Here is a 24,158-nt window from a genome sequence, read left to right on the forward strand (position 1 = left end):
AAAGTCAATAAAATGGCAGTGAAAGTAATTACTGCTCCGCCCTGCCCAGTTCTGCATTAGATGTGTGTCTGCTTGGCCTGTGTATAGGGGGATTTATATGAAAGTGCAAGAGGATAGTGAAAATAGTGATTTACTTTTTCCAGGGAAACACATACAATTTCCAGGCAAGACGGTGGCCATTGCACTCGTGGCTGCCCTTATCAGAACCATTTGGGTAGAAGTTTTGCCTAGGGTACCGAGACACTTTGCACCGGGCCCTGGTGCCAGTTCTGGCTTTTCTCGGTTCACAAACGATCCACTGTTTGAATTAGCGCTGGAGAAAACGCTGGCCATCCTGATACAGAGTGAGCTATACACGTACACCGTCGCTGACCTGTGACCTTTTCTCTTGCAGTGGATCTCTCAGAAATTAAGGAAATCCGCCAGGGCAAAAACTGCAGGGACTTTGAGCGTGGGAAACCGTCCCGCATGAAGGAAGAGTGCTGCTTCTCCATTTTCTACGGAAGCCAGTTTGTGCTCAATACATTGAGCTTGGAAGGTAAGTTATGACATCATCATCATCATCATCATCATCATCATCATCATCATCACCACATATTCCGCTTTTGCCCAAAAGATTGCTCACCTGAACATCAATTTGGCAGAGCACATGCAGGTTGCCCACGGACTATGGGGGTACTGTAATTTAGACATGATCGTAGCAGCAAATTTGTTAGCTAATGGGCAAAACCATGTTACAGTGCAGGTGGGGCAGATGTAACATGTGCAGAGAGAGTTAGATTTGGGTGGGTTATTTTGTTTCTGTGCAGAATAAATACTGGCTGCTTTATTTTTACACTGCAATTTAGATTTCAGTTTGAACACCCCCGTGACCGTACGGTCCCGTACGAGAGCCCTCACCGCTTCGCCTCCCGTCCCCAGTCTCAGAATGGATGTTTAGGTCACACAGGACCTGGCCACATAGGGGATTCCCACTTACCATCAGTAACCGCCTGTTACTGACCTGTTACTGGGTTCTACGCTGCCACTACCAAACTCCTAACCTGCCGTGGCGTCTGGAACTACGGTTCTGCTCTGTGTGCGTCGACACGCCGCCTTACCACACCTGTGTGGTGTTGACGTATACCCACTAGTCGCTTGACTAGGCCTCTACCCGGTAGCTGGCTGGAGGCTGAGCTTGGAGACGCTGGGTACACCCCGGACAGCCGGAGAACGGAGCTAGGTTTCCCCTAGCCCTGCAGGTCACAAGATGAAGCGGTCGTCTTGAGGCAGATGGTGTTTATTTGCTTAAATAGCCTTCGAAAAGACTCTTCCCTATTGCTAAGGGCAACTTCAATACAGCAGATGTTTACAGCAGAAGAGAATGGTATAATACACCTCTGAAGCTCACAGGCCTCCTCTTTTTACAGTAAAACCACAATGCATCTGTTGTTAAACGAAACCCACTAGTTTGCATTCATAAAACACAATGTGATTAACATGTTCCTGTCTCTCTCACACCTCCATGTAAAACCAGTTTTGGCTTATCACACAACAGTAGATGCTGGAAACACAAACAGTCTTCTCTCCAAACCTTCGTTTGTATCTGAAAGAAACTGTTTGGCCACCAAAAGCCTGCCAATTGTCACCTCTTCCCTGCTTGAGCTAGGACAATTAACATATGACTTTCTATGCAAAAGTGTCTCAAGAACTATTGTCAAGGCCTTTTAGAAACAAGTAAGAGCGGAGAAGTGAGCCAGTGGAGAAGTTGGCCCATCAACCAATCAGTAGCTCTGTATAATTTTATAGTATGCAAATTATAGATGTTACTTCAGTGCTGATTGGTTGCCATGGGCACTTCTCCACTCGCTCACTTGTCCGCTCTTATCACTGCTTAGTAAATGTCCCCCAAAATACCTTGTACTTTTCTCATAAGTGCCCTGTCCATGCAGTTCTATAACCGTGCAGTCCGTAATTCTCCAGCTGCGCACTGCGCAGTGATATAACATATGACACATTATTAAACATATTTTCAAACAGTCAGCGCCTGGCGCCTTAAGTACATTTAACAGTGGCGCCAAGTGCCTATTGTCCTTAACATGTCACCGGGCACTTTAAGGGTTAACCTCTTACGTGCCATGGCCGCCATTAACCATGTGGCCGCCAGGGTCTCAGGCCACAAACCCCCACCCAAATTTAACTCTCTCTGCACATGTTACATCTGCCCCACCTGCACTGCATATGGAGGGTAATTCAGACTGCATCGCTGCAGCGGCAGCGATCGCTATCTAAATTACTATGCGCAGTGCTCACGTGCGGCAGGCGCACTGCACATGTGCAGCCAGTGACAGGCGGAGGCGGTTGCGGGCCGGGAGGGGACATTCCAACGGCGTTAGAATGCCATTGGCAGGGAACGGTCCGGACAATGGAGGCGTGTATAATTCCGCAACAGCTGAAGAGCTACATGGTACCAAAGTCTTACAATCTCCCGCAGCTTAGTAGATAGATAATACCCCGGAGATGCCACCTCAGCTACCCATATCTGTACCCGCACTGCCTTGACGTTCCCCTAGCTGAGCTCCCCGTAGTATAGTAGGAAGAACTCACTGAGCAGCGTAAATAATTTATTTCCTTTGTGGTTCTTGGGAATTTACAGGTGAAGGATTTTACTGCCGTCTACGGTAACATGTAATATTATCAGCCACCACGGCGTTACGTTATATATTATAATATATATATTGTCTGGTTCCATTTTGCAGCTGACTCCTTCGAAGATGCAGAGAAGTGGATGTGCGGGTTGACTATCTTAATTGACGAAGTTAATTGTGCCCCCACCCCAGCCGTCACGGAAAGGTGCGTCTGTTTCTTCTTGTGGGTCTATTCATGAAGCAGCGAAAAGCGTGGAGAAGTGAGCCAGAGGAGAAGTTGCCCATGGCAACCAATCAGCTGCTCTGTATGATTTAATACTATGCAAATTATAAATGTTACTTCAGTGCTGATTGGTTCTTCTCCGCTGGCTCACTTCTCCACATTTGTCCCTGCTTCATGAATAGAGCCCTTGGTGAGAATGGCCAGTATACAGGGTGGTGTACCTAGACTGGCATCAGCAATGTGTTACTATGACCTGTAGTACCGGTCTCTGATTAATGTACCAGACACATCACGTGGCAGAAAGTACCGGTTAGGACAAGGATTTGCCAACTGCTTGCTGCCACCAGCAATTAGTGGCCCCCCCCGTCATCTCCATCAGAGGTCCATGCCCCACTCACATTAGCTATCGCTGCTGGACCTCCGACCGGGAGTAGCAAAATTATTTCTTATCACTACTTCCACGTAACGTGATGTAAGAACAGTTTCATATAAAGGGGGATATTTATCAAATCTCGGAGAGACATAAAGAGGAGAAGTTGCCCATAGCAACCACACAGCTTATAGCCATCATTTATCTAGCACAATCTTTTAAATGGCAGTCAGGAGCTGATTGGCTGGTACTTCATCTCCGTCCACTTTAACTCCATCCTAAGGCTTAGTAAATAGACCCCTTACTGCCGATAACGGGATCCGGTCTCTAGGTCGACAGGTCAAAAGGTCGACATGAGTTTTTTCACAATTTCTTCTTTTGAACCTTTTCATACTTAACGATCCACGTGGACTACGATTGGAACGGTAACCTGCCCGAAGCATGGCGGTGCACTAATTGGGGTTCCCCGTCACCGTACGGAGAGAACGACACCAAAAAAACCTCATGTTGACCTTTTGACCTGTCGACCAAGACCGTGTCGACCTAGTTACTGTCGACCAATAGTGGTCTACCTAGACACTGGTGACCTAGTTACTATCTACCTTCCATACCACACCCGCCGATAACACCACGTGTAGGCGAAGCGATAACGTCACCTGACTTTGCGCGTTTTCTGTGTTCGCAGTTGGTTGAGGAAGCAGATCTACTCCCTGGATCAGACAAGGAAGAACAGGTAGGATGTTTACCGTCCAACCGTCCGCGTCCAGGCAACATCAATGGAAATACCGTAGATTAGTAACATATCGGGGGTAATTCAGACCCAATCGCTCACTAGCGTTTTTTGCAGCGCTGCAATCAGGTCAGAACTGCACATGCGTATGCACCGCAATGCGCAGGTGCGTCACACCGGTGCAAAGCGGATCGTCGCTCAGCGATGGGTTTGTGCGAAGAATCCATTCGCATGGGCGATCGCAAGGAGATTGACAGGAGGAAGGCGTTTGTGGGTGTCAACTGACCGTTTTCTGGGAGTGGTTGGAAAAACGCAGGCATTCCAAAGCGTTTGCAGGGCGGGTGTCTGACGTCAATTCCAGTCCCGGACAGGATGAAGTGATCGCAGCGGCTGAGTAAGTGCTGGGCTGCGCAGAGACTGCATACATGCGATCGCACACTTGCACAGCTAAAATACACTCCCCGGTGGGCGGCGACTATGCGAACGCAGGACTGCAAAAAACAGCTAGCGAGCGATCAGGTCTAAATTACCCCCATTGTCATCTGCGGCTGGGAAAAATACACGTTTAGTTATTACCTGCGCTGCACAAGGCGGCTGGTTGTCACACCGATTGCATGCAGTAAATATGACCCTCATGTGTCGGAAAGTAACGCCGACATGTATTTTTGGATTTTCTTTCACTAGGGCGCAGGCTTACGTAGCTTGTTACTCTTAGGTGTTGCAAAACCAAACTGTCAGGGCGTGCTGAGGCTTGTAGTTCAACAGCTGGCAGAGAGCCGTAAGCTGCCCACTGCTGCGCTAGAGAGAAGACAATGTTTTGCTTGTACCCGATGAGACTTGGAACAGGTGTAAATCTGTCACCGGCAGCTCAGGTTCCCCTGATTACTTTCTTTGTCCGGGAGTTGCAGGAGCCAGGGAGCGTTACTCAGGAAGCACAGGACGCGGATCTCTTTTATGTCTGTCCCAGAGGTTTAATCAGGCTTCTCTGGGAATTACACCGCATTGTTCAATTCTTCCGGAAACAAGCGTCACGCCAATGTATTCCATTAAAGAGAAACTCACAAGGGAATACGTTTTGTTTTGGAGAACAAATGAATACAGCGTCACCGTAAAATGCGCTCAGCCCTAAAATTATTATTATTATTTGTATTTATATGGCGCCATCAAATGTCAGTAGCGTATTACAGGGAGAATTAAAATGGTATATAAACAATCTGTGCAATAGAAAAGTTTCAAAAAGACGGTACAAGGGAAAAAAGCAGATGACGATACAACACGTGAGGTCCAGACATTACCAGTAGGTCTCAGTGACAGAGGCGGCCATCAACTATCAAAGGTTCGGAGCTGTCTATGGTTTGTGGTCCATTGGTCTCAGAGATCCATTGGTTCCCACCATCGATGGCACAAAGACAATGATATTTTATTTATCATTCTTCCCTGATTGGCCTCCTGTGGAAGTTGGTGGTTTAAGCAAGCAATGGTTTCTTGTTTTTGGTTTCCTACCATCGATTTAAACCACCAGTGGCACCATTGGATGGAAACCATCGATGGCAGACCTGACGACGGTCATCTCTACTCAATGACTCAAAAAGAACCAGAGCCACTGACTGTGCATTGGAGAGAAACATAGCGCAGGGTGATAATCAAGTAGCGGAGGGCCCTGCTTGTGAGAGCTTACAGACTATGGGGTAAATTTACTAAGGTGGGAGGTTTTTTTTTTAAACTGGTGATGTTGCTTATAGCAACCAATCTGATTCTACTTAACATTTATCTAGCTGCTTCTAGAGGATAATAGATAGAATCTGGACTAGATCAGGACTGACTATATACCCCACTGAGGAATGACTGTATACCACGATCAGGACTGACTGTATACCATGATCAGGACTGACTGTATACCCCGAACAGGACTGACTGTATACTCCAATCAGGACTGACTGTATACCCCCACAGGACTGACTGTATACCCCGATCAAGACTGACTGTATACCTCGAGCAAGACTGACTGTATACTCCGATCAGGAATGACTGTATACTCCGATCAGGAATGACTGTATACCCCGATCAGGACTGACTGTATACCCCGATCAGGACTGACTGTATACCCAGATCAGAACTGACTGTATACCCCGATCAGGAATGACTGTATAACCAGGTCAGGACTGACTGTATACCCCGATCAGGACTGACTGTATACCCCGATCAAGACTGACTGTATATTCCGATCAGGAATGACTGTATACCCCGATCAGGACTGTCTGTATACCCCGATCAGGACTGTCTTTATACCCCGATCAGGAATGACTGTATACCCCGATCAGGACTGACTGTATACCCCGATCAAGACTGACTGTATACTCTGATCAGGAATGACTGTATACCCCGATCAGGACGGTCTGTATACCCCGATCAGGACTGTCTTTATACCCCGATCAGGAATGACTGTATACCCCGATCAGGACTGTCTGTATACCCCGATCAGGACTGTCTGTATACCCCGATCAGGACTGTCTGTATACCCCGATCAGGACTGACTGTATACCCCAATCAGGACTGACGGTATACCCCGATCAGGACTGACTGTATACCCCGATCAGGACTGACTGTATACCTCGATCAGGACTGTCTGTATACCCCGATCAGGACTGACTGTATACCCCAATCAGGACTGACTGTATACCCCGTTCAGGACTGACTGTATACCCCAATCAGGACTGACTGTTTACACCGATCAGGACTGTCTGTATATCCCGATCAGGACTGACTGTATACTCCGATCAGGACTGACTGTATACTCCGATCAGGACTGACTGTATACCCCGATCAGGACTGTCTGTATACCCTGATCAGGACTGACTGTATACCCCGATCAGGAATGACTGTATACCCCGATCAGGACTGACTATATACCCCGATCAGGACTGACTGTATTCCCTGATCAGGACTGACTGTATACCCCGATCAGGACTGATTGTATACCCCGATCAGGACTGACTGTATACCCCGATCAGGACTGACTGTATTCCCTGATCAGGACTGACTGTATACCCTGATCAGGACTGACTGTATACCCCGATCAGGACTGACTGTATACCCCGATCAGGACTGACTGTATTCCCTGATTAGGACTGACTGTATACCCTGATCAGGACTGACTGTATACCCCGATCAGGACTGTCTGTATACCCTGATCAGGACTGACTGTATACCCCGATCAGGAATGACTGTATACCCCGATCAGGACTGACTATATACACCCCAATCAGGACTGTCTGTATACCCCGATCAGGACTGTCTGTATACCCCGATCAGGACTGTCTGTATACCCCGATCAGGACTGTCTGTATACTCCGATCAGGACTGACTGTATACCCCGATCAGGACTGTCTGTATACCCTGATCAGGACTGACTGTATACCCTGATCAGGAATGACTGTATACCCCGATTAGGACTGACTACATACCCCTATCAGGACTGTCTGTATACCCCGATCAGGACTGTCTGTATACCCCGATCAGGACTGACTGTATTCCCTGATCAGGACTGTCTGTATACCCCGATCAGGACTGACTGTATACCCCAATCAGGAATTAATGTATACCCCGATCAGGACTGACTGTATACCCCGATCAGGACTGACTGTATACCCCGATCAGGACTGACTGTATACCCCGATCAGGACTGACTGTATATTCCGATCAGGACTGATTGTATACCCCCATCAGGACTGACTGTATACCTCGATCAGGACTGACTGTATATTCCGATCAGGACTGACTGTATACCCCGATCAGGACTGACTGTATACCCCGATCAGGACTGACTGTATATTCCGATCAGGACTGTCTGTATACCCCCATCAGGACTGACTGTATACTCCGATCAGGACTGACTGTATATTCCGATCAGGACTGACTGTATACCCCCATCAGGACTGACTGTATACCCCGATCAGGACTGACTGTATATTCCGATCAGGACTGTCTGTATACTCCGCTGAGGTCTGACTGTATACCACGATCAGGAATGACTGTATACCATGATCAGGACTGACTGTATATTATACCCCGATCAGGACTGACTGTATACGCCAATCAGGACTGACTGTATATTCCGATCAGGACTGACTGTATACCCCCATCAGGACTGACTGTATACCCCGATCAGGACTGACTGTATATTCCGATCAGGACTGACTGTATACCCCGATCAGGACTGACTGTATACCCCGATCAGGACTGACTGTATATTCCGATCAGGACTGTCTGTATACCCCGATCAGGACTGACTGTATACTCCGATCAGGACTGACTGTATATTCCGATCAGGACTGACTGTATACCCCCATCAGGACTGACTGTATACCCCGATCAGGACTGACTGTATATTCCGATCAGGACTGACTGTATACCCCGATCAGGACTGACTGTATACCCCGATCAGGACTGACTGTATATTCCGATCAGGACTGTCTGTATACTCCGCTGAGGTCTGACTGTATACCACGATCAGGAATGACTGTATACCATGATCAGGACTGACTGTATACCCCGATCAGGACTGACTGTATACGCCAATCAGGACTGACTGTATACCCCCATCAGGACTGACTGTATACCCCGATCAAGACTGACTGTATACTCCGATCAAGACTGACTGTATACTCCGATCAAGACTGATTGTATAGTATACAGTCAGTCTTGATCGGAGTATACAGTCAGTCTTGATCGGAGTATACAGTCAGTCTTGATCGGGGTATACAGTCAGTCCTGATTGGCGTATACAGTCAGTCCTGATTGGCGTATACAGTCAGTCCTGATCGGGGTATACAGTCAGTCCTGATCATGGTATACAGTCATTCCTGATCGTGGTATACAGTCAGACCTCAGCGGAGTATACAGACAGTCCTGATCGGAATATACAGTCAGTCCTGATCGGGGTATACAGTCAGTCCTGATCGGGGTATACAGTCAGTCCTGATCGGAATATACAGTCAGTCCTGATCGGGGTATACAGTCAGTCCTGATGGGGGTATACAGTCAGTCCTGATCGGAATATACAGTCAGTCCTGATCGGAGTATACAGTCAGTCCTGATCGGGGTATACATTAATTCCTGATTGGGGTATACAGTCAGTCCTGATCGGGGTATACAGACAGTCCTGATCAGGGAATACAGTCAGTCCTGATCGGGGTATACAGACAGTCCTGATCGGAGTATACAGACAGTCCTGATCGGAGTATACAGTCAGTCCTGATCGGGGTATACAGACAGTCCTAATCGGGGTATACAGACAGTCCTGATCTGGGTATACAGTCAGTCCTGATAGGGGTATACAGACAGTCCTGATCGGGGTATACAGACAGTACTGATCTGGGTATACAGTCATTCCTGATCGGAGTATACAGTCAGTCTTGCTCGAAGTATGCAATCAGTCTTGATCGGGGTATACAGTCAGTCTTGATCGGGGTATACAGTCAGTCTTGATCGGAGTATACAGTCAGTCTTGATCGGAGTATACAGTCAGTCTTGATCGGGGTATACAGTCAGTCCTGATGGGGGTATACAGTCAGTCCTGATTGGCGTATACAGTCAGTCCTGATCGGGGTATACAGTCAGTCCTGATCATGGTATACAGTCATTCCTGATCGTGGTATACAGTCAGACCTCAGCGGAGTATACAGACAGTCCTGATCGGAATATACAGTCAGTCTTGATCGGGGTATACAGTCAGTCTTGATCGGGGTATACAGTGTATACCCCGATCAAGACTGACTGTATACTGTATACCCCGATCAAGACTGACTGACTGAAGTATACAGTCAGTCTTGATCGGGGTATACTGTCAGTCTTGATCGGGGTATACAGTCAGTCTTGATCGGAGTATACAGTCAGTCTTGATCGGAGTATACAGTCAGTCTTGATCGGGTTATACAGTCAGTCCTGATGGGGGTATACAGTCAGTCCTGATTGGCGTATACAGTCAGTCCTGATCGGGGTATACAGTCAGTCCTGATCATGGTATACAGTCATTCCTGATCGTGGTATACAGTCAGACCTCAGCGGAGTATACAGACAGTCCTGATCGGAATATACAGTCAGTCTTGATCGGGGTATACAGTCAGTCTTGATCGGGGTATACAGACAGTCCTGATCGGAGTATACAGTCAGTCCTGATCGGGGTATACAGACAGTCCTAATCGGGGTATACAGACAGTCCTGATCTGGGTATACAGTCAGTCCTGATAGGGGTATACAGACAGTCCTGATCGGGGTATACAGACAGTACTGATCTGGGTATACAGTCATTCCTGATCGGAGTATACAGTGTATACCCCGATCAAGACTGACTGTATACCCCGATCAAGACTGACTGTATATTCCGATCAGGACTGTCTGTATACTCCGCTGAGGTCTGACTGTATACCACGATCAGGAATGACTGTATACCATGATCAGGACTGACTGTATACCCCGATCAGGACTGACTGTATACGCCAATCAGGACTGACTGTATACCCCCATCAGGACTGACTGTATACCCCCATCAAGACTGACTGTATACTCCGATCAAGACTGACTGTATACTCCGATCAAGACTGACTGTATACCCCGATCAAGACTGACTGTATACCCCGATCAAGACTGACTGTATACTTCGAGCAAGACTGACTGTATACTCCGATCAGGAATGACTGTATACCCAGATCAGTACTGTCTGTATACCCCGATCAGGACTGTCTGTATACCCCTATCAGGACTGACTGTATACCCAGATCAGGACTGTCTGTATACCCCGATTAGGACTGTCTGTATACCCCGATCAGGACTGACTGTATACTCCGATCAGGACTGTCTGTATACTCCGATCAGGACTGTCTGTATACTCCGATCAGGAATAATTATATACCCTGATCAGGACTGAGTGACTGTATACCCCGATAAGGACTGACTGTATACTCCGATCAAAACTGACTGTATACTCCGATCAGGACTGACTATATACTCCGATCAGGACTGTCTGTATACCCCGATCAGGACTGACTGTATACCCAGATCAGGACTGTCTGTATACCCCGATTAGGACTGTCTGTATTCCCCGAACAGGACTGACTGTTTACCCTGATTAGGACTGACTGTATACCCCGATCAGGACTGTCTGTATATTCCGATCAGGAATGACTGTATACCCCGATCAGGACTGTCTGTATATCGCGATCAGGACTGACTGTATACCTTGATCAGGACTGTCTGTAAACCCCCATCAGGAATGACTGTATACCCCGATCAGGACTGTCTGTATACCCCGAACAGGACTGACTGTATACCCTGATTAGGACTGACTGTATACCCCGATCAGGACTGTCTGTATATTCCGATCAGGACTGTCTGTATACCCTGATCAGGAATGACTGTATACCCCGATCAGGACTGTCTGTATACCACGATCAGGACTGAATTTATACTCCGATCAGGAATGACTGTATACCCCGATCAGGACTGACTGTATTCCCTGATTAGGACTGACTGTATACCTCGATCAGGAATGACTGTATGCCCCGATCAGGACTGTCTGTATACCCCGATCAGGAACAACTGTATACCCTGATCAGGACTGACTGTATACCCTGATCAGGACTGACTGTATACCCCGATCAGGACTGACTGTATACCCCGATCAGGACTGACTGTATACCCCGATCAGGAATGACTGTATACCCCGATCAGGACTGTCTGTATACCCCGAACAGGGAGTATATTTACTAAGGTCCCGATTTTGTCTGAGTTTGTTTTTGTTTTCTAAGTGTCATCTCGGGAATTTACTAAACGCAAATCTCGGCAGTGTTGGGGCTATTCGTATTGTTTTCCCCAGCTAAGTTCACAAATACGAATGAATAGACCATCGGTCAAACACGGCTGTTATTTTATACAACTCGGTAATTTACTAAGAATTCGTATGCACACTAACTGCCGACAATAGACAAACACTGCCGGGAAAGCATAGAATTCGTAAAAAAAGCAGTTTTAAAATAGACCTGCTTTTTCCTGGCGTGTTCTGATAGGCATACACAGATCAGTGAGATCCATGCATGCTTATCTGTGTAAAGGGGTATGAAAGTGTTAAAAATCAAATAAAAAAATTGCGTGGGGACCCCCTCCTACACATAACCAGCCTCGGGCTCTTTGAGCCGACCCTGGTTGTAAAAATACAGGGGAAAAATGCGTATTAAAAATGCATATTTATACAACCAGCACCGGGCTCTGCATCCGGTCCTGGTTCAAAAAATACAGGGGACAAAAGATGTAGGGGTCCCCCGTATTTTTCAAACTAGCATCGGGCTTCACTAGCCAGAGAGATAATGCCACAGCCAGGGGACACTTTTATACAGGTCCCTGCAGCCGTAGCATTACCCCCCCCCCCAACTAGTCACCCCTGGCTGGGGTACCCTGGAGGAGTGGGGCCCCTTAAATTAAGGGGTCCCCCCCTCCAGACACCCAAGGACCAGGGGTGAAGCCCGAGGCTGTCCCCACCATCCGTGGGCGGTGGATGGGAGGCTGATAGCCTTTGTGTAAAAAAATAGGATTTTAATACCTACCGGTAAATCCTTTTCTCTTAGTCCGTAGAGGATGCTGGGGACTCTGTAAGGACCATGGGGTATAGACGGGATACACAGGAGACATGGGCACACTATAAGACTTTGAATGGGTGTGAACTGGCTCCTCCCTCTATGCCCCTCCTCCAGACCTCAGTTAGAAAACTGTGCCCAGGGAGATGGACATTTTGAGGAAAGAATTTATTGTTGAAACATGGTGAGTGTCATACCAGCTCACATCACGAACATACCGAATAACGTGGCATTCAATAGAATACTAGCCAAGGGCATGAAAAAATACACAGCCACATGCTGAGAGAATATGTAACACAACCAGTGTGTCAACACAACCAATAATAAGACACCGCCTGCCAAGGCCTGCACAACATCAGCAACAGCCTGACAGAAAAGAAACACCACAAGAGTGTAACCATCACCAATAACTGCAGACACAGTACGCACTGGGACGGGCGCCCAGCATCCTCTACGGACTAAGAGAAAAGGATTTACCGGTAGGTATTCAAATCCTATTTTCTCAAACGTCCTAGAGGATGCTGGGGACTCCGTAAGGACCATGGGGTTTATACCAAAGCTCCAGACTGGGCGGGAGAGTGCGGACGACTCTGCAACACCGATTGAGCAACAGGAGGTCCCCATCAGCCAGGGTATCAAACTTGTAGAGCTTAGCAAATATGTTTGAATCTGACCAAATAGCCACTCGGCAAAGTTAAACTGCCGAGACACCTCGGGCATCCGCCCAAGAAGCGCCCATCTTCCTAGTAGAATGGGTCTCCACCAACTTCGGTAACGGCCCTCCAGCCGTAGAACTAGCACACCGAATCGTATCACAGATCCAGCGTGAAACCGACTGCATAGACGCAGGCGCCCCAATCATGCTGGGAGCCTACCGGACAAACAGAGCCTCTGTTTCCTCAAACTGAGCCAAATTGGCAGCATAAAAAGTCAAAGCCCCGACTTCATCAAGAGACTTTGAATCAGCCAAAGCTTAAGTAACCACAGACAACAAAATAGGCTGGTTTCTACGAAACACCTAAACCACAGAACTATTATCCGAGTTGTCAATTCCGCTCTATCCACACGGAAGAACCAACAGGGGTTTTTGTGAGACAAAGCCGCAACTTCCGACACCCTCCGTGCGGACGCCAAAGCCAATAACTTGACCACTCGTCAAGAGAGAAATTTTTAACACAACCTTTCATAAAGGTTCCAATCAGTGTGACACAAGAAACGCAACACCACGTCAAGGTCCCACGGTGCCAATGGGGGTACAAAAGGAGGTTGGATGTGCAATACGCCTTTCACGAAAGTCCGAACTTCCGGAAAGGTGGTTTTCTTTTTTTTTCTTTTTTTTAAAGAGAAAACTTATAAGGCCAAAACCGTACTGAAATGGAGCCTAACTTCAGGCCTGCCTCCACACCTGCTTGTAAAGAATGGAGAAGCACGACCCAGCTGAAAGACTTCCGTAGGAGCCTTCTTGGATTCACGCCAAGCCGCATATTTACGCCAACTATGGTGATAAGGCTTTGCCGTTACTTCTTTTCCAGCCTGAAGAAGTGTGGAAATTACTTCACTGGGAATACCCTTTCAGACTAGGATATGGCATTCGACCGCCCCGCCGACCAACGCAGCCGCGGTAAGTTCTGAAACACGTCCGGATCTTGGTGTAACAGTTCCTCACGTAGAGGAAGAGGCCAGGGATCCTCTATGAGCAAATTATGCAACACTGGAAACCAAGCTCTCCTTGGCCATACCGGAGCAAAGAGAAACACGTAGACCGACTGAAAACACCCACGGTGTCACGAGGGCGTCCCCTGCTATAGCTTAAGTGTCTCTTGACCTGAAACAATATCCCGGAGACCTCTCGTTGAGGCGAGATGCCAATATGTCCAATTGAGACACTCCTCAAAACTTATCACTTCTGTGAAAACGTCTCAATGGCGACTGTATCTCTTCCGGGTGGAGATCGTGTCTGCAGAGGAAATCTATTTCTCCATCGTTTACCTCCGGAACGAAGACTGCTAATATAGCATTTACCAGTCTTTACACCTAGCAGCAAACTGTTGCATCTACTAGAGATGAGCGCCTGAAATTTTTCGGGTTTTGTGTTTTGGTTTTGGGTTCGGTTCCGCGGCCGTGTTTTGGGTTCGACCGCGTTTTGGCAAAACCTCACCGAATTTTTTTTGTCGGATTCGGGTGTGTTTTGGATTCGGGTGTTTTTTTCAAAAAACCCTAAAAAACAGCTTAAATCATAGAATTTGGGAGTAATTTTGATCCCAAAGTATTATTAACCTCAAAAAACATAATTTACACTCATTTTCAGCCTATTCTGAACACATCACACCTCACAATATTATTTTTAGTCCTAAAATTTGCACCGAGGTCGCTGTGTGAGTAAGATAAGCGACCCTAGTGGCCGACACAAACACCGGGCCCATCTAGGAGTGGCACTGCAGTGTCACGCAGGATGTCCCTTCCAAAAAACCCTCCCCAAACAGCACATGACGCAAAGAAAAAAAGAGGCGCAATGAGGTAGCTGTGTGAGTAAGATTAGCGACCCTAGTGGCCGACACAAACACCGGGCCCATCTAGGAGTGGCACTGCAGTGTCACGCAGGATGTCCCTTCCAAAAAACCCTCCCCAAACAGCACATGACGCAAAGAAAAAAAGAGGCGCAATGAGGTAGCTGTGTGAGTAAGATTAGCGACCCTAGTGGCCGACACAAACACCGGGCCCATCTAGGAGTGGCACTGCAGTGTCACGCAGGATGGCCCTTCCAAAAAACCCTCCCCAAACAGCACATGACGCAAAGAAAAAAAGAGGCGCAATGAGGTAGCTGACTGTGTGAGTAAGATTAGCGACCCTAGTGGCCGACACAAACACCGGGCACATCTAGGAGTGGCACTGCAGTGTCACGCAGGATGTCCCTTCCAAAAAACCCTCCCCAAACAGCACATGACGCAAAGAAAAAAAGAGGCGCAATGAGGTAGCTGTGTGAGTAAGATTAGCGACCCTAGTGGCCGACACAAACACCGGGCCCATCTAGGAGTGGCACTGCAGTGTCACGCAGGATGTCCCTTCCAAAAAACCCTCCCCAATCAGCACATGATGCAAAGAAAAAGAAAAGAAAAAAGAGGTGCAAGATGGAATTATCCTTGGGCCCTCCCACCCACCCTTATGTTGTATAAACAAAACAGGACATGCACACTTTAACCAACCCATCATTTCAGTGACAGGGTCTGCCACACGACTGTGACTGATATGACGGGTTGGTTTGGACCCCCCCCAAAAAAGAAGCAATTAATCTCTCCTTGCACAAACTGGCTCTACAGAGGCAAGATGTCCACCTCATCTTCACCCTCCGATATATCACCGTGTACATCCCCCTCCTCACAGATTATCAATTCGTCCCCACTGGAATCCACCATCTCAGCTCCCTGTGTACTTTGTGGAGGCAATTGCTGCTGGTCAATGTCTCCGCGGAGGAATTGATTATAATTCATTTTAATGAACATCATCTTCTCCACATTTTCTGGATGTAACCTCGTACGCCGATTGCTGACAAGGTGAGCGGCGGCACTAAACACTCTTTCGGAGTACACACTTGTGGGAGGGCAACTTAGGTAGAATAAAGCCAGTTTGTGCAAGGGCCTCCAAATTGCCTCTTTTTCCTGCCAGTATAAGTACGGACTGTGTGACGTGCCTACTTGGATGCGGTCACTCATATAATCCTCCACCATTCTATCAATGTTGAGAGAATCATATGCAGTGACAGTAGACGACATGTCCGTAATCGTTGTCAGGTCCTTCAGTCCGGACCAGATGTCAGCATCAGCAGTCGCTCCAGACTGCCCTGCATCACCGCCAGCGGGTGGGCTCGGAATTCTGAGCCTTTTCCTCGCACCCCCAGTTGCGGGAGAATGTGAAGGAGGAGATGTTGACAGGTCGCGTTCCGATTGACTTGACAATTTTGTCACCAGCAGGTCTTTCAACCCCAGCAGACCTGTGTCTGCCGGAAAGAGAGATCCAAGGTAGGCTTTAAATCTAGGATCGAGCACGGTGGCCAAAATGTAGTGCTCTGATTTCAACAGATTGACCACCCGTGAATCCTTGTTAAGCGAATTAAGGGCTGCATCCACAAGTCCCACATGCCTAGCGGAATCGCTCCGTGTTAGCTCCTTCTTCAATGCCTCCAGCTTCTTCTGCAAAAGCCTGATGAGGGGAATGACCTGACTCAGGCTGGCAGTGTCTGAACTGACTTCACGTGTGGCAAGTTCAAAGGGCATCAGAACCTTGCACAACGTTGAAATCATTCTCCACTGCACTTGAGACAGGTGCATTCCATCTCCTATATCGTGCTCAATTGTATAGGCTTGAATGGCCTTTTGCTGCTCCTCCAACCTCTGAAGCATATAGAGGGTTGAATTCCACCTCGTTACCACTTCTTGCTTCAGATGATGGCAGGGCAGGTTCAGTAGTTTTTGGTGGTGCTCCAGTCTTCTGTACGTGGTGCCTGTACGCCGAAAGTGTCCCGCAATTTTTCTGGCCACCGACAGCATCTCTTGCACGCCCCTGTCGTTTTTTAAAAAATTCTGCACCACCAAATTCAAGGTATGTGCAAAACATGGGACGTGCTGGAATTTGCCCATATTTAATGCACACACAATATTGCTGGCGTTGTCCGATGCCACAAATCCACAGGAGAGTCCAATTGGGGTAAGCCATTCCGCGATGATCTTCCTCAGTTGCCGTAAGAGGTTTTCAGCTGTGTGCGTATTCTGGAAAGCGGTGATACAAAGCGTAGCCTGCCTAGGAAAGAGTTGGCGTTTGCGAGATGCTGCTACTGGTGCCGCCGCTGCTGTTCTTGCGGCGGGAGTCCATACATCTACCCAGTGGGCTGTCACAGTCATATAGTCCTGACCCTGCCCTGCTCCACTTGTCCACATGTCCGTGGTTAAGTGGACATTGGGTACAACTGCATTTTTTAGGACACTGGTGAGTCTTTTTCTGACGTCCGTGTACATTCTCGGTATCGCCTGCCTAGAGAAGTGGAACCTAGATGGTATTTGGTAACGGGGGCACACTGCCTCAATAAATTGTCTAGTTCCCTGTGAACTAACGGCGGATACCGGACGCACGTCTAACACCAACATAGTTGTCAAGGACTCAGTTATCCGCTTTGCAGTAGGATGACTGCTGTGATATTTCATCTTCCTCGCAAAGGACTGTTGAACAGTCAATTGCTTACTGGAAGTAGTACAAGTGGGCTTACGACTTCCCCTCTGGGATGACCATCGACTCCCAGCGGCAACAGCAGCAGCGCCAGCAGCAGTAGGCGTTACACGCAAGGATGCATCGGAGGAATCCCAGGCAGGAGAGGACTCGTCAGACTTGCCAGTGACATGGCCTGCAGGACTATTGGCATTCCTGGGGAAGGAGGAAATTGACACTGAGGGAGTTGGTGGGGTGGTTTGCGTGAGCTTGGTTACAAGAGGAAGGGATTTACTGGTCAGTGGACTGCTTCCGCTGTCACCCAAAGTTTTTGAACTTGTCACTGACTTATTATGAATGCGCTGCAGGTGACGTATAAGGGAGGATGTTCCGAGGTGGTTAACGTCCTTACCCCTACTTATTACAGCTTGACAAAGGGAACACACGGCTTGACACCTGTTGTCCGCATTTCTGGTGAAATACCTCCACACCGAAGAGCTGATTTTTTTGGTATTTTCACCTGGCATGTCAACGGCCATATTCCTCCCACGGACAACAGGTGTCTCCCCGGGTGCCTGACTTAAACAAACCACCTCACCATCAGAATCCTCCTGGTCAATTTCCTCCCCAGCGCCAGCAACACCCATATCCTCCTCATCCTGGTGTACTTCAACACTGACATCTTCAATCTGACTATCAGGAACTGGACTGCGGGTGCTCCTTCCAGCACTTGCAGGGGGCATGCAAATAGTGGAAGGCGCATGCTCTTCACGTCCAGTGTTGGGAAGGTCAGGCATCGCAAACGACACAATTGGACTCTCCTTGTGGATTTGGGATTTCAAAGAACGCACAGTTCTTTGCGGTGCTTTTGCCAGCTTGAGTCTTTTCAGTTTTCTAGCGAGAGGCTGAGTGCTTCCATCCTCATGTGAAGCTGAACCACTAGCCATGAACATAGGCCAGGGCCTCAGCCATTCCTTGCCACTCCGTGTGGTAAATGGCATATTGGCAAGTTTACGCTTCTCCTCCGACAATTTTATTTTAGGTTTTGGAGTCCTTTTTTTTCTGATATTTGGTGTTTTGGATTTGACATGCTCTGTACTATGACATTGGGCATCGGCCTTGGCAGACGACGTTGCTGGCATTTCATCGTCTCGGCCATGACTAGTGGCAGCAGCTTCAGCACGAGGTGGAAGTGGATCTTGATCTTTCCCTAATTTTGGAACCTCAACTTTTTTGTTCTCCATATTTTATAGGCAGAACTAAAAGGCACCTCAGGTAAACAATGGAGATGGATGGATTGGATACTAGTATACAATTATGGACGGACTGCCACGGTTAGGTGGTATAAAAAAACCACGGTTAGGTGGTATATATTATAATAATAATACAATTATGGATGGACGGACTGCCTGCCGACTGCCGACACAGAGGTAGCCACAGCCGTGAACTACCGCACTGTACACTGGTTGATAAAGAGATAGTAGTATACTCGTAACAACTAGTATGACACTATGACGACGGTATAAAGAATGAAAAAAAAACCACGGTTAGGTGGTATATATTATAATAATAATACAATTATGGATGGACGGACTGCCTGCCGACTGCCGACACAGAGGTAGCCACAGCCGTGAACTACCGCACTGTACACTGGTTGATAAAGAGATAGTAGTATACTCGTAACAACTAGTATGACACTATGACGACGGTATAAAGAATGAAAAAAAAAACCACGGTTAGGTGGTATATATTATAATAATAATACAATTATGGATGGACGGACTGCCTGCCGACTGCCGACACAGAGGTAGCCACAGCCGTGAACTACCGCACTGTACACTGGTTGATAAAGAGATAGTAGTATACTCGTAACAACTAGTATGACACTATGACGACGGTATAAAGAATGAAAAAAAAACCACGGTTAGGTGGTATATATTATAATAATAATACAATTATGGATGGACGGACTGCCTGCCGACTGCCAACACAGAGGTAGCCACAGCCGTGAACTACCGCACTGTACACTGGTTGATAAAGAGATAGTAGTATACTCGTAACAACTAGTATGACACTATGACGACGGTATAAAGAATGAAAAAAAAACCACGGTTAGGTGGTATATATTATAATAATAATACAATTATGGATGGACGGACTGCCTGCCGACTGCCGACACAGAGGTAGCCACAGCCGTGAACTACCGCACTGTACACTGGTTGATAAAGAGATAGTAGTATACTCGTAACAACTAGTATGACACTATGACGACGGTATAAAGAAAGAAAAAAAAATACCACAGTTAGGTGGTATATATTATAATAATAATACAATTATGGATGGACGGACTGCCTGCCGACTGCCGACACAGAGGTAGCCACAGCCGTGAACTACCGCACTGTACACTGGTTGATAAAGAGATAGTAGTATACTCGTAACAACTAGTATGACACTATGACGACGGTATAAAGAATGAAAAAAAAACCACGGTTAGGTGGTATATATTATAATAATAATACAATTATGGATGGACGGACTGCCTGCCGACTGCCGACACAGAGGTAGCCACAGCCGTGAACTACCGCACTGTACACTGGTTGATAAAGAGATAGTAGTATACTCGTAACAACTAGTATGACACTATGACGACGGTATAAAGAATGAAAAAAAAACCACGGTTAGGTGGTATATATTATAATAATAATACAATTATGGATGGACGGACTGCCTGCCGACTGCCGACACAGAGGTAGCCACAGCCGTGAACTACCGCACTGTACACTGGTTGATAAAGAGATAGTAGTATACTCGTAACAACTAGTATGACACTATGACGACGGTATAAAGAATGAAAAAAAAAACACGGTTAGGTGGTATATATTATAATAATAATACAATTATGGATGGACGGACTGCCTGCCGACTGCCGACACAGAGGTAGCCACAGCCGTGAACTACCGCACTGTACACTGGTTGATAAAGAGATAGTAGTATACTCGTAACAACTAGTATGACACTATGACGGTATAAAGAATGAAAAAAAAACCACGGTTAGGTGGTATATATTATAATAATAATACAATTATGGATGGACGGACTGCCTGCCGACTGCCGACACAGAGGTAGCCACAGCCGTGAACTACCGCACTGTACACTGGTTGATAAAGAGATAGTAGTATACTCGTAACAACTAGTATGACACTATGACGACGGTATAAAGAAAGAAAAAAAAATACCACGGTTAGGTGGTATATATTGTAATACAATTATGGATGGACGGACTGCCTGCCGAGTTCCGACTGCCGACACAGAGGTAGCCACAGCCGTGAACTACCGCACTGTACTGTGTCTGCTGCTAATATAGACTGGTTGATAAAGAGATAGTATACAATACATACAACAATATACTACTATACTGGTGGTCAGGCACTGGTCACCACTAGTCACACTGGCAGTGGCACTCCTGCAGCAAAAGTGTGCACTGTTTAATTTTAAATTAATATAATATTATGTACTCCTGGGGGCTCCTGCTATAACAACCTGCAGTGCTCCCCAGTCTCCCCCACAATTATTATAAGCTTTGCCTTTTATACATTGATGTGCAGCACACTGGGCTGAGCTGAGTGCACACAGACTGAGTCACACTGTGTGACTGGCTGCTGCTGTGTATCGTTTTTTTTCAGGCAGAGAACGGATATAGCAGAGAACGGATATATTATATTAAAATAAATAAAAGTTAACTAACAACAACTGCACTGGTCACTGTGGTAAACTCTGTCTGACTCTGCACAATCTCTCTCTCTCTTCTAATCTAATTTCTAATGGAGAGGACGCCAGCCACGTCCTCTCCCTATCAATCTCAATGCACGTGTGAAAATGGCGGCGACGCGCGGCTCCTTATATAGAATCCGAGTCTCGCGAGAATCCGACAGCGTCATGATGACGTTCGGGCGCGCTCGGGTTAACCGAGCAAGGCGGGAGGATCCGAGTCTGCTCGGACCCGTGAAAAAAACATGAAGTTCGTGCGGGTTCGGTTTCAGAGAAACCGAACCCGCTCATCTCTAGCATCTACTGCCATTGCCGCTGTGCCGCTAATTCCGCCCTAGCGGCTTACTTACGCCTCTGCTGTCAAGACGTCCGACAGAACTAACAAGGGCAGATCATAAAGAATATGTTCGTCGAAAACAACTCTTAATTCAAGAAAGCTTATTGCAGAGAAGCTTCCCAGCTTGACCTTCTCCTCTGGAAACACGCCCCTTGCAAGGACTGCTCGCCAGCCTCGGAGATCTGCATGCATGGACACCAGGATCTAATCCTGGATCCCGAACCTTCGGCCCTCTAGAAGGTGAGAACCGAGCAGACACCACAGGAGCGATGTCCTGGCCATTAGGATTATATTCCGGTGCATGTGCTGATGAAACCCGGACCATGTTTCCAACTGGTCCCCTGAAAACCACTCTGGCATATGACCTGCTCACCGAAAAGGCCTCTTAGGCCGCACCCATCTGCTTCATTAACGGAACCTATTGATGGATTGTCACAGCAAATCTGAACCGACTCTGGATCCTCAGACCTCTTTCCACAGGAAAACACAGAACCTCAACCGTTCAGTATCTACTCTGATACCCACCTCCGACATCTGCGTCATTGGGAACAACCGCCATTCCCTGTGTTGAAGAACAGTCAGGGAGAACAACGATTTGTACCACTTGTTTCTTGACCTCGCCTTAATCCGCAGAGCATCTCAGTACAGAATAACAATGGCTTTTAGTATTGAAAGAAAACCATCATACTGCCATCACTCCGGTGAAATGGCAAAGACAATCCTGTATAACCACCCAGGTAAACTGAATGCTGAGAACAACACATTTAAACCACTTAGTTTTTTTTTTGTTTTGTTTTTTTACAGGGATAGCAGGACAAAGTCCTGAACCTGACGCACCTCTGTATGGCGTCGCATACTACCTCCCCTTCCAGAGGGGAACCGGCAAGATCTAACAGAAAATCAGTGAGGGGAAACATCTGTCACTCAGAATGACCTCCTTTGGATTATATAAACAACTCACAGGTCCTAGTCTATTCTCGGACTAACTGAAAGTAGTAGACGAGTCCCCACCGGAGTGGGGACCAGCCAGATAGACTCAGCGACATGTGGTGGATGTGGTAGAAACAGAAAACGACATCCGCTTCTGCGAACCTAACACGGTTGCAGAACTCTTACCTTTTCACGTTCCACTGTATGCACAGAAAAGGAAAAAAAGAACGGTAACGAACCGATTAAAACGACTGCATCCCACTAAAGAATGTGCCACCAACGTTGTGAAGGAGTCTAACTTACAAAGTTAGATCTACCAGTGGTATCTGCCGAGATTGACTGAACGGAGGCATCCCCAAACAGCTGTATACCGTCTCTCCAGTATCTCTCGGAGATATCCTCAGCATTTCCCCGGCCACACCTCCTGCCGTCACGCGGCAGCCTGCTGCAATGTTATATAGAGCAGAATCAACATAAGAAACCTTACCCACTCTCTTTAGGGTAATTCTATCGGATGCCTATCCGAATATAACACTCCCCCATCTGCATGCAATGCAAATAAGTCCAAAATATAGAAATAAAATATCACTTAGCTTCCTGTGAATGATCCGGTTACGTTCTTGGTGCTCTGGACAAAGAGGTGTAGTGTAGCAACTCAAAAGCACCAGAACGTGATGCTGAAGTAATGGCCAGGTGTGATGGTAACCCCTAGCAACCTACCTCCGTTGTTTCACCCGCGTGGTCAGTTCGCGCCTGCGAGACTATGGTTCCTTGGGCCTCCGGCAGCCGCGTTTGAAGGGCGGATTAGGTCTGCCCAACTCCGATGCCCCCAGGTCTTAATGTGAGACAAGGCGTGAACCGAGACGGGATGATAACACGGGGACCTCTAACTAAACAAAACAGAGAGCTAGGGGCTACCTAGAGACCTAAAACTAAACGTATATGCGGCACAGCCGCCAGGACAAACAGCAACGAAGGAAATGCTGTCCACACGCCGATACAATACCGTTGTGTACCCGCGGTGACAGCATATGCAGAACCTTCTGCAAAACACCAGTAACTAGTATAACTAAAGATTACAGCGGCCTTGGCTGACGGACGCGGCAAAGCCGCTACTCACGAAACCGGTACAAATACTGGCAAACAGACAGGAACCCCCAATGTAGCTGACACAGGCTCTCAGGACCGGAGGACAGGCAGAGTTCCAACGTCTTAGCAGTGGACACCAAGGAACAGGATACGGGATCGGGATCAGGAACAGACAAAGTCACTGGACTCCAGGACAGGAATGCTTCAAGGCAAGACACTGGATCAGACACTGCATCAGACACTGCATCAGACACTGCATCA

General features: G+C 47.4%; 1 protein-coding gene across 3 annotated transcripts in view; it reads left to right on the forward strand.

Moving 5' to 3' along the window:
- The window catches only part of PLCG2 (phospholipase C gamma 2), a 391,280-nt gene that overhangs the window by 159,138 nt on the left and 207,984 nt on the right, over positions 1–24,158 (forward strand). For all 3 annotated transcript variants that reach the window (XM_063945955.1, XM_063945956.1, XM_063945957.1), the window contains exons 3-5: positions 395–538; positions 2,739–2,832; positions 3,906–3,953. In XM_063945955.1, coding sequence (XP_063802025.1) covers positions 395–538; positions 2,739–2,832; positions 3,906–3,953 — 286 coding nt within the window. The remainder of the gene's footprint in view (positions 1–394; positions 539–2,738; positions 2,833–3,905; positions 3,954–24,158) is intronic.

This window comes from Pseudophryne corroboree, chromosome 11 (genome assembly GCF_028390025.1).
Source record: "Pseudophryne corroboree isolate aPseCor3 chromosome 11, aPseCor3.hap2, whole genome shotgun sequence".
Taxonomy (NCBI): domain Eukaryota; kingdom Metazoa; phylum Chordata; class Amphibia; order Anura; family Myobatrachidae; genus Pseudophryne; species Pseudophryne corroboree.